The 11126-nt window shown below is 49.2% G+C and overlaps 1 protein-coding gene across 1 annotated transcript; it reads left to right on the top strand.

Moving 5' to 3' along the window:
- Positions 1 to 200: 200 nt before the first annotated feature.
- Positions 201 to 10401, top strand: LOC124028977 (ryanodine receptor 2-like; the record flags this gene model as incomplete). Its single annotated transcript, XM_046340860.1, has 6 exons — positions 201 to 335; positions 2325 to 2481; positions 3325 to 3389; positions 5020 to 5120; positions 7739 to 7790; positions 10177 to 10401. Coding segments are annotated over 6 exons (606 nt in total), but the record flags the coding sequence as incomplete, so codon positions are not given.
- Positions 10402 to 11126: the final 725 nt, after the last annotated feature.

Genomic DNA, 11126 nt, shown 5'->3' with positions numbered 1-11126 from the left:
CTCTTTCTCTCTCTCTTCCTCTCTCTTTTTCTCTCTCTCTCTCTCTCTCTCTGTCTCTCTCTCTCTCTCTCTCTGTCTCTCTCTCTCTCTCTCTGTCTCTCTCTCCCTCTCTCTGTCTCTCTCTCTCTCTATCTCTATCTCTCTCTGTGGCTCTCTCTCTCTCTCTCTCGTCCCCTCTCTCTCTCCCTCTCCCTCTCCAGCTGGTTCTGACAGTAGGACTACTGGCTGTGGTGGTGTATCTCTACACTGTGGTGGCGTTCAACTTCTTCAGGAAGTTCTACAATCGAGGGGAAGAGGGAGAGACGCCGGACATGAAGTGTGATGACATGCTCACAGTGAGTAGTCAAACTGATCTACAATCAGATTATATAGACATGGAGAACATGCTCACAGTGAGTAGTCAAACTGATCTACAATCAGATTATATAGACAAGGAGGACCTGATCCTAGATCAGTTTGTCTTCTAGAGCCCACTGAATCAGACTATATAGACAAGGAGGACCTGATCCTAGATCAGTTTGTCTTCTAGAGCCCACTGAATCAGATTATATAGACAATGACGACCTGATCCTAGATCAGTTTGTCTTCTAGAGCCCACTGAATCAGACTATATAGACAAGGACGACCTGATCCTAGATCAGTTTGTCTTCTAGAGCCCACTGAATCAGACTATATAGACAAGGACGACCTGATCCTAGATCAGTTTTGTCTTCTAGACAAAACTGTCTGTCCAATAGGGTTAGGGTCTGGGTTAGGGGCTGGGTTAGGGTCTGGGTTAGGGGCTGGGTTAGGGGCAGGGTTAGGGGCTGGGTTAGGGTCTGGGTTAGGGGGCTGGGTTAGGGGCTGGGTTAGGAGCTGGGTTAGGGGCTGGGTTAGGGGCTGGGTTAGGGGGCTGGGTTAGGAGCTGGGTTAGGGGCTGGGTTAGGGGCTGGGTTAGGGGCTGGGTTAGGAGCTGGGTTAGGGGCTCGGTTAGGGGCTGGGTTAGGGGCTGAGTTAGGGGCTGGGTTAGGGGCTGGGTTAGGAGATGGGTTAGGGGCTGGGTTAGGGGCTGGGTTAGGGGCTGGGTTAGGAGATGGGTTAGGGGCTGGGTTAGGAGATGGGTTAGGGGCTGGGTTAGGAGATGGGTTAGGGGCTGGGTTAGGGGCTGGGTTAGGGGCTGGGCTAGGGGCTGGGTTAGGGGCTGGGTTAGGAGCTGGGTTAGGGGCTGGGTTAGGGGCTGGGCTAGGAGCTGGGTTAGGGGCTGGGTTAGGAGATGGGTTAGGGGCTGGGTAGCACCTCTCTCTCTCTCTCTCTCTCTCTCTCTCTCTCTCTCTCTCTCTCTCTCTCTCTCTCTCTCTCTCTGTCACCAGAGATATTGGACTGAGTCAGTAGGGAAGTCCTAGTCTTCACATGTTATATCTGTATCTATATCTGCATGTCCTAGTCTATATCTATCTGTATGTCCTAGTCTATATCTATCTGTATGTCCTAGTCTATATCTATCTGTATGTCCTAGTCTATATCTATCTGCATGTCCTAGTCTATATCTATCTGTATGTCCTAGTCTATATCTATCTGTATGTCCTAGTCTATATATATCTGTATCTATATCTGCATGTCCTAGTCTATATCTATCTGCATGTCCTAGTCTATATCTATCTGTATGTCCTAGTCTATATCTATCTGTATGTCCTAGTCTATATCTGTCTGTATGTCCTAGTCTATATCTATCTGTATGTCCTAGTCTATATCTATCTGTATGTCCTAGTCTATATATATCTGTATGTCCTAGTCTATATCTATCTGTATGTCCTAGTCTATATCTATCTGTATGTCCTAGTCTATATCTATCTGCATGTCCTAGTCTATATCTATCTGTATGTCCTAGTCTATATCTATCTGTATGTCCTAGTCTATATCTGTCTGTATGTCCTAGTCTATATCTGTCTGTATGTCCTAGTCTATATCTGTCTGTATGTCCTAGTCTATATCTATCTGCATGTCCTAGTCTATATCTATCTGTATGTCCTAGTCTATATCTATCTGTATGTCCTAGTCTATATCTGTCTGTATGTCCTAGTCTATATCTGTCTGTATGTCCTAGTCTATATCTGTCTGTATGTCCTAGTCTATATCTATCTGTATGTCCTAGTCATCCCCAACTGTATGTTGGTCCTAGAATACTGTTATGGAGGTTTACTTTCTCTCTCTCTATCTCTCTCTCTATCTCTCTCTCTGTCTCTCTCTCTCCCTCTCTCCCTCTCCCTCTCCCTCTCCCTCTCCCTCTCCCTCTCCCTCTCCCTCTCCCTCTCCCTCTCTCCCTCTCCCTCTCTCTCTATATCCAGTGTTACATGTTCCACATGTACGTGGGCGTACGGGCAGGAGGGGGCATCGGTGACCAGATCGAGGATCCAGCGGGTGATGAGTATGAGATCTACAGGATCATCTTCGACATCACCTTCTTCTTCTTCGTCATCGTCATCCTCCTGGCCATCATCCAGGGTGAGGAGGGTTTGGCTGTTTACGTCAGGACAGGACTGACTGTCTCCATTATGTCTAGTATTACTGACTTGGCTGTGTTGTCTGTCCAGGACAGGACTGACTGTCTCTGTCTCCATGATGTCTAGTATTACTGACTGGGCTGTGTTGTCTGTCCAGGACAGGACTGACTGTCTCTGTCTCCATGATGTCTAGTATTACTGACTGGGCTGTGTTGTCTGTCCAGGACAGGACTGACTGTCTCTGTCTCCATGATGTCTAGTATTACTGACTGGGCTGTGTTGTCTGTCCATGACAGGACTGACTGTCTCTGTCTCCATGATGTCTAGTATTACTGACTGGGCTGTGTTGTCTGTCCAGGACAGGACTGACTGTCTCTGTCTCCATGATGTCTAGTATTACTGACTGGGCTGTGTTGTCTGTCCAGGACAGGACTGACTGTCTCTGTCTCCATGATGTCTAGTATTACTGACTGGGCTGTGTTGTCTGTCCAGGACAGGACTGACTGTCTCTGTCTCCATGATGTCTAGTATTACTGACTGGGCTGTGTTGTCTGTCCAGGACAGGACTGACTGTCTCTGTCTCCATGATGTCTAGTATTACTGACTGGGCTGTGTTGTCTGTCCAGGACAGGACTGACTGTCTCTGTCTCCATGATGTCTAGTCTTACTGACTGGGCTGTGTTGTCTGTCCAGGACAGGACTGACTGTCTCCATGATGTCTAGTCTTACTGACAGGACTGACTGTCTCTGTCTCCCATGATGTCTAGTCTTACTGACAGGACTGACTGTCTAGATGTCCTCATAACTTTGAGCCTTGGGTTCTTCTTCTATCTCTCTCCACCAGGTCTGATAATCGATGCGTTTGGAGAACTGAGAGATCAACAGGAGCAGGTGAAGGAGGATATGGAGGTACGTACTCAGAGCTCTGTGTGTGTGTGTGTGTGTGTGTGTGTGTGTGTGTGTGTGTGTGTGTGTGTGTGTGTGTGTGTGTGTGTGTGTGTGTGTGTGTGTGTGTGTGTGTGTGTGTGTGTGTGTGTGTGTGTGTGTGACTCAAAGCACACAGCAGTGTGTGTCAGCATCATAAAGGGTCTCAACAGGGGGGGAAGAAACTGCAGAAGCTTGATGTCATATCCCCACAACGATGGAACAGAGACTAGTTAAACAGGTCTTCATATCCCCACAACGCTGAAACAGAGACTAGTTAAACAGGTCTTCATATCCCCACAACGCTGAAACAGAGACTAGTTAAACAGGTCTTCATATCCCCACAACGCTGAAACAGAGACTAGTTAAACAGGTCTTCATATCCCCACAACGCTGAAACAGAGACTAGTTAAACAGGTCTTCATATCCCCACAACGCTGAAACAGAGACTAGTTAAACAGGTCTTCATATCCCCACAACGCTGAAACAGAGACTAGTTAAACAGGTCTTCATATCCCCACAACGCTGAAACAGAGACTAGTTAAACAGGTCTTCATATCCCCACAACGCTGAAACAGAGACTAGTTAAACAGGTCTTCATATCCCCACAACGCTGAAACAGAGGCTAGTTAAACAGTTAGTCATATCCCCACAACGCTGAAACAGAGACTAGTTAAACAGTTAGTCATATCCCCACAACGCTGAAACAGAGACTAGTTAAACAGTTAGTCATATCCCCACAACGCTGAAACAGAGAATAGTTAAACAGTTAGTCATATCCCCACAACGCTGAAACAAAGACTAGTTAAACAGTTAGTCATATCCCCACAACGCTGAAACAGAGACTAGTTAAACAGGTCTTCATATCCCCACAACGCTGAAACAGAGACTAGTTAAACAGGTCTTCATATCCCCACAACGCTGAAACAGAGACTAGTTAAATGTCTGGGCGTCCTGAGGAGAGGTTGGAGAACGTCTGGTAGTCCTGAGGAGAGGTTGGAGAACGTCTGGTAGTCCTGAGGAGAGGTTGGAGAACGTCTAGGGACCAGAGGAAACGTTGGAAAATGTCTAGGGGCCAGAGGAAACGTTGGAGAACATCTAGGGACCAGACGAGACATTGGAGAACGTCTGGGTACCAGAGGAGAGTTTGGTGAACGTCTAGGGACCAGAGGAGATGTTGAAGAACGTCTGGGGACCAGAGGAGAGGTTGGAGAACGTCTAGGGACCAGAGGAGATGTTGAAGAACGTCTGGGGACATAAGGAGAGGTTGGAGAACGTCTGGCGGTCCTGAATAGAGATCGTCTAGGGTCCTGAGGAGACGTTGGAGAACATCTGGGGGTCCTGAGGAGAGGTTGGAGAACGTCTGGGGACCTGAGGAGACATTGGAGAACGTCTGGGGATCTGAGGAGACTTTGGAAAACCACTGTCTTATACAGTCTGATGCTCTAGATCTGTGTCTTCCCTAATTGTAGAATTTGGTTATAGACTTAAACACTGGCGTTGGAAATTCAAAATGAGATGAATCTGAGCCGTGTTGAGAGACATGTAGAGAGATGAGGTCGGCTGGCAGCATCACACTGGCAGCATCACATACAGATTTGTCTTTCTCTTGCAGACCAAATGCTTCATCTGCGGAATAGGAAACGACTACTTTGACACAGTACCTCACGGCTTCGAAACCCACACACTGCAGGAGCACAACTTGGCCAACTATCTGTGAGTAGAGACATACGTCCACCCTGTCAGAGTCTGTCAGAGACAAATGTCCCCTCTGTCTTCTCCAGTCAGTGTCCAGAGTCTGTCAGAGACAAATGTCCCCTCTGTCTTCTCCAGTCAGTGTCCAGAGTCTGTCAGAGACAAATGTCCCCTCTGTCTTCTCCAGTCAGTGTCCAGTCTGTCAGAGGCGACGGGGTTGTGAGGTTTAGTTTACTACTGTGACCTCTTCCCCCTCCACCCTCTCTTTAATGTTGTGTTGTTGGTTCTGCAGAACCGCTAGAGTGAAAAGGAGTGGGGAGAGGGGGCAGAACCGCTAGAGTGAAAAGGAGTGGGGAGAGGGGGCAGAACCACTAGAGTGAAAAGGAGTGGGGAGAGGGGGCAGAACCACTAGAGTGAAAAGGAGTGGGGAGAGGGGGCAGAACCGCTAGAGTGAAAAGGAGTGGGGAGAGGGGACAGAACCGCTAGAGTGGAAAGGAGTGGGGAGAGGGGACAGAACCACTAGAGTGGAAAGGAGTGGGGAGAGGGGGCAGAACCGCTGGAGTGGGGAGAGGGGGCAGAACCACTAGAGTGAAAAGGAGTGGGGAGAAGGGACAGAACCACTAGAGTGGAAAGGAGTGGGGAGAGGGGGCAGAACCACTAGAGGGAAAAGGAGTGGGGAGAGGGGGCAGAACCACTAGAGGGAAAAGGAGTGGGGAGAGGGGGCAGAACCACTAGAGGGAAAAGGAGTGGGGAGAGGGGGCAGAACCGCTGGAGTGGAAAGGAGTGGGGAGAGGGGACAGAACCACTAGAGTGGAAAGGAGTGGGGAGAGGGGGCAGAACCGCTGGAGTGGGGAGAGGGGCAGAACCACTAGAGGGAAAAGGAGTGGGGAGAGGGGGCAGAACCGCTGGAGTGGAAAGGAGTGGGGAGAGGGGACAGAACCACTAGAGTGGAAAGGAGTGGGGAGAGGGGGCAGAACCGCTGGAGTGGGGAGAGGGGGCAGAACCGCTAGAGTGAAAAGGAGTGGGGAGAGGGGGAAGAACCACTAGAGGGAAAAGGAGAGGGGGCAGAACCGCTAGAGGGAAAAGGAGTGGGGAGAGGGGGCAGAACCACTAGAGGGAAAAGGAGAGGGGGCAGAACCGCTAGAGGGAAAAGGAGTGGGGAGAGGGGGCAGAACCACTAGAGGGAAAAGGAGAGGGGCAGAACCGCTAGAGGGAAAAGGAGTGGGGAGAGGGGGCAGAACCACTAGAGGGAAAAGGAGAGGGGCAGAACCGCTAGAGGGAAAAGGAGTGGGGAGAGGGGGCAGAACCACTAGAGGGAAAAGGAGAGGGGGCAGAACCGCTAGAGTGAAAAGGAGAGGGGAGAGGGGACAGAACCACAAGTTTTTTGATGTTAACTCTAAATGTCTTCCTGTTGGGTGTGTGATGGGGTATGAAACTATCTGTCTGAAGTGATGTTAACTCTAAATGTCTTCCTGTTGGGTGTGTGATGGGGTATGAAACTATCTGTCTGAAGTGATGTTAACTCTAAATGTCTTCCTGTTGGGTGTGTGATGGGGTATGAAACTATCTGTCTGAAGTGATGTTAACTCTAAATGTCTTCCTGTTGGGTGTGTGATGGGGTATGAAACTGTCTGTCTGAAGTGATGTTAACTCTAAATGTCTTCCTGTTGGGTGTGTGATGGGGTATGAAACTATCTGTCTGAAGTGATGTTAACTCTAAATGTCTTCCTGTTGGGTGTGTGATGGGGTATGAAACTATCTGTCTGAAGTGATGTTAACTCTAAATGTCTTCCTGTTGGGTGTGTGATGGGGTATGAAACTATCTGTCTGAAGTGATGTTAACTCTAAATGTCTTCCTGTTGGGTGTGTGATGGGGTATGAAACTATCTGTCTGTCTGAAGTGATGTTAACTCTAAATGTCTTCCTGTTGGGTGTGTGATGGGGTATGAAACTATCTGTCTGAAGTGATGTTAACTCTAAATGTCTTCCTGTTGGGTGTGTGATGGGGTATGAAACTATCTGTCTGAAGTGATGTTAACTCTAAATGTCTTCCTGTTGGGTGTGTGATGGGGTATGAAACTATCTGTCTGAAGTGATGTTAACTCTAAATGTCTTCCTGTTGGGTGTGTGATGGGGTATGAAACTATCTGTCTGAAGTGATGTTAACTCTAAATGTCTTCCTGTTGGGTGTGTGATGGGGTATGAAACTATCTGTCTGAAGTGATGTTAACTCTAAATGTCTTCCTGTTGGGTGTGTGATGGGGTATGAAACTATCTGTCTGAAGTGATGTTAACTCTAAATGTCTTCCTGTTGGGTGTGTGATGGGGTGATGTTAACTCTAAATGTCTTCCTGTTGGGTGTGTGATGGGGTATGAAACTATCTGTCTGAAGTGATGTTAACTCTAAATGTCTTCCTGTTGGGTGTGTGATGGGGTATGAAACTATCTGTCTGAAGTGATGTTAACTCTAAATGTCTTCCTGTTGGGTGTGTGATGGGGTATGAAAATATCTGTCTGAAGTGATGTTAACTCTAAATGTCTTCCTGTTGGGTGTGTGATGGGGTATGAAAATATCTGTCTGTCTGAAGTGATGTTAACTCTAAATGTCTTCCTGTTTTTCGTCCCGTTTTGCTCTCCAGCTTCTTTGTGATGTATCTCATTAACAAAGATGAGACAGAGCACACAGGCCAGGTAAGTCTCAGGCATACACCTCAAATGGCCCCCTATTCCCTGTGTAGTGCACTATAAAGGGAATATGGTGTGATTTTAAGACACAAAATAGACGTTTCCCTCCCATCACTACTCACACAACAATGGTATTCCTCCCCAGGGGGTTAGCTCTGCTCTGCGTCTCAGAGGAGAAAACACCTGTATCGTTTTATCCACCAGCATTATCTTCCAGCATTATCTACCAGCATTATCTACCAGCATTATCCACCAGCATTATCTACCAGCATTATCTACCAGCATTATCCACCAGCATTGTCCATCAGCATTATCCACCAGCATTATCCACCAGCATTATCCACCAGCATTATCCACCAGCATTATCCGCCAGCATTATCCACCAGCATTATCCACCAGCATTATCCATCAGCATTATCCACCAGCATTATCCACCAGCATTATCCACCATCATTATCCACCAGCATTATCCCCGTCACTCTCTGAACACACACTTAGATTTGTAGAAAAGACAATAATTCTCCACCAGCATTATCCACCAGCATTATCCCCGTCACTCTCTGAACACACAGTTAGATTTGTAGAAAAGACAATAATTTGACGTCAGGGAAATGACTACAAACCAGAAAGAGAACCATTTAACCCCAGGGAAATGACTACAACACATACAAACCAGAAAGAGAACCATTTAACCTCCAGGGAAATGACTACAACACATACAAACCAGAAAGAGAACCATTTAACCCCAGGGAAATGACTACAACACATACAAACCAGAAAGAGAACCATTTAACCCCAGGGAAATGACTACAACACATACAAACCAGAAAGAGAACCATTTAACCCCAGGGAAATGACTACAACACATACAAACCAGAAAGAGAACCATTTAACCCCAGGGAAATGACTACAACACATACAAACCAGAAAGAGAACCATTTAACCCCAGGGAAATGACTACAACACATACAAACCAGAAAGAGAACCATTTAACCCCAGGGAAATGACTACAACACATACAAACCAGAAAGAGAACCATTTAACCCCAGGGAAATGACTACAACACATACAAACCAGAGAGAGAACCATTTAACCCCAGGGAAATGACTACAACACATACGAAGACTCCAACAAGACAAATCTCCAGATCCCGTAGACCTCATTTGTGCAGGTTATCATGTTCATTGAACCTTAGTGAAGTTACTGTATGTTAGTAGAGACCATTGACTTGTGACTGTAGAGGGAATGTAGAGGCAATGTAGAGGCAATGTAGAGGCAATGTAGAGAGAGGTACATTATCCTGGATGGTGGCCATCTAATCACTACTTGTTATATTAAATCAACTGTCTGATACCCCTCCCTCCCCCTCCCTCCCTCCCTCCCTCCCTCCCCCTCCCTCCCTCCCTCCCTCCCTCCCTCCCTCCCTCCCTCCCTCCCTCCCTCCCTCCCTCCCTCCCTCCCCCCCCCTTTCCTCCCCTCCCTCCCCCTTCCCTCCCTTTCCGCTCCTCCCTCCCCTTCCCTCCCTTTCCTCCCCTCCTTCCCTTCCTTCCCTCCCCTCCCTCGCTCCCCCTTCCCTCCCTAACTCCCTCCCTCCCTTTCCTCCCCTCCCTCACACCCTCCCTCCCTTTCCTCCCCTCCCTTCCTTTCCTCCCTCCCTCACTCCCTCCCTCCCTTTCCTCCCCTCCCTCACATCCTCCCTTCCTTTCCTCCCCTACCTCCCCCTTCCTTTCCTCCCCTTCTTCCCTCCCTTTCCTCCCCTCCCTCGCTCCCCCTTCCCTCCCTAACTCCCTCCCTCCCTTTCCTCCCCTCCCTCACACCCTCCCTCCCTTTCCTCCCCTCCCTCCCCCTTCCTTTCCTCCCTCCCTCACTCCCTCCCTTTCCTCCCCTCCCTCACATCCTCCCTTCCTTTCCTCCCCTCCCTCCCCCTTCCTTTCCTCCCCTCCTTCCCTCCCTTTCCTCCCCCCCTCCCCTCCCCCCCCTCTCTATCCCCCTCCCTCCCTTTCCTCCCCTCCCTCCCTCCCTCCCTCCCTTTCCTCCCCTCCCCCTCTCCCTCCCTCCCTCCCTTTCCCCCCTCCCTCCCTTTCCTCCCTCCCTCCCTTTCCTCCCCTCCCTCCCCCTTCCCTCACTTTCCTCCCTTTCCTCCCTCCCTTTCCTCCCTCCCTCCTTCCCTCCTTCCCCACCCTTTCCTCCCTCCCTCCCTCCCTCCCTCCCTCCCTTTCCTCCCCTCCCTCCCTCCCCTTCCCTCCCTTTCCTCCCTTTCCTCCCTCCCTCCCTCCCCTCCCTCACATCCTCCCTTCCTTTCCTCCCCTCCTTCCCTCCCTTTCCTCCCTCCCTCCCTCCCTCCCTCCCCTCCCCTCCCCCTCCCCTCCCTCCCTCCCTCTCTATCCCCCAGGAGTCGTATGTGTGGAAGATGTACCAGGAGCGGTGTTGGGAATTCTTCCCTGCCGGAGACTGTTTCCGCAAACAATACGAAGACCAGCTCAACTGATTCATGAATCAATTGATCAATTCAACTGACTACTGATCAGCTGATCTATTTATCCAGATGCAGAGACTCGTCCTTTCTTACTGATCAATGTGAAAGGGGCTGTTTCGTCACCTTCCTTCGTCAGCTAGCCCCCCCACGCGCTGTTTGGAAAGCTTTCCAGACACTGTACATAATAATATAATGACCATGATTAGTCAACTGTATAATGTCCTTCCTGGGTGCGTTTGGAACACAGGGCTGTGTTTTGACTTTGAGGACTCAATGCTTCATACATTTGCTTTTAATAATTCCACATTGATGACAAGCGAACTAAACTGATTGGAGGGGAGATGGGGGTAGTGGGGGGGGGGAGACGCTGAAGAAAAGGAGGGGGGGAAAAACGGACTGAAACCAAACTGCTTTGTGGGACTTGTTCCTCCAGAGAACACATGAATGAATAAAGGCTGTTGCTCGTCCTCTGCGCCTCAGGAATGACAGAATGTACAGTACTGTACAGTACATACAGGAGGCCCAGTGGATGGAGAGGGTGGACCGAGGCGGGACATGATGAGGAAACAGTGCCTTACCAAGCCGGGTCTGAGCAGAGCTATGCAAGATGGAGGGAAGAGGAAGGCATCAGCAACAAGTCAGCAACACGTCAGCACATCATGTGGAGACTGATACACGGGGGCTGATGTTTCTGACATAATGATGGGAGGCTGTGTGTATGGTGTGTCTCGGAGACAGCGTGGACGGAGTGTGTGTGTGTTGGAGATAAGACAAGGATGAAGGATGATAGAGAGTGAAGGAGGGAGGGAGGGAGGGAGGGAGGGAGGGAGGAAGGAAGGAAGGAAGGAAGGAAGGAAGGAAGGAAG

The sequence above is a fragment of the Oncorhynchus gorbuscha genome, unplaced genomic scaffold (genome assembly GCF_021184085.1).
Source record: "Oncorhynchus gorbuscha isolate QuinsamMale2020 ecotype Even-year unplaced genomic scaffold, OgorEven_v1.0 Un_scaffold_5163, whole genome shotgun sequence".
In the NCBI taxonomy this organism is placed as follows: domain Eukaryota; kingdom Metazoa; phylum Chordata; class Actinopteri; order Salmoniformes; family Salmonidae; genus Oncorhynchus; species Oncorhynchus gorbuscha.
The sequence above is the reverse complement of the archived record's forward strand: the minus strand, read 5'-3'. Positions and strand labels throughout refer to the sequence as shown.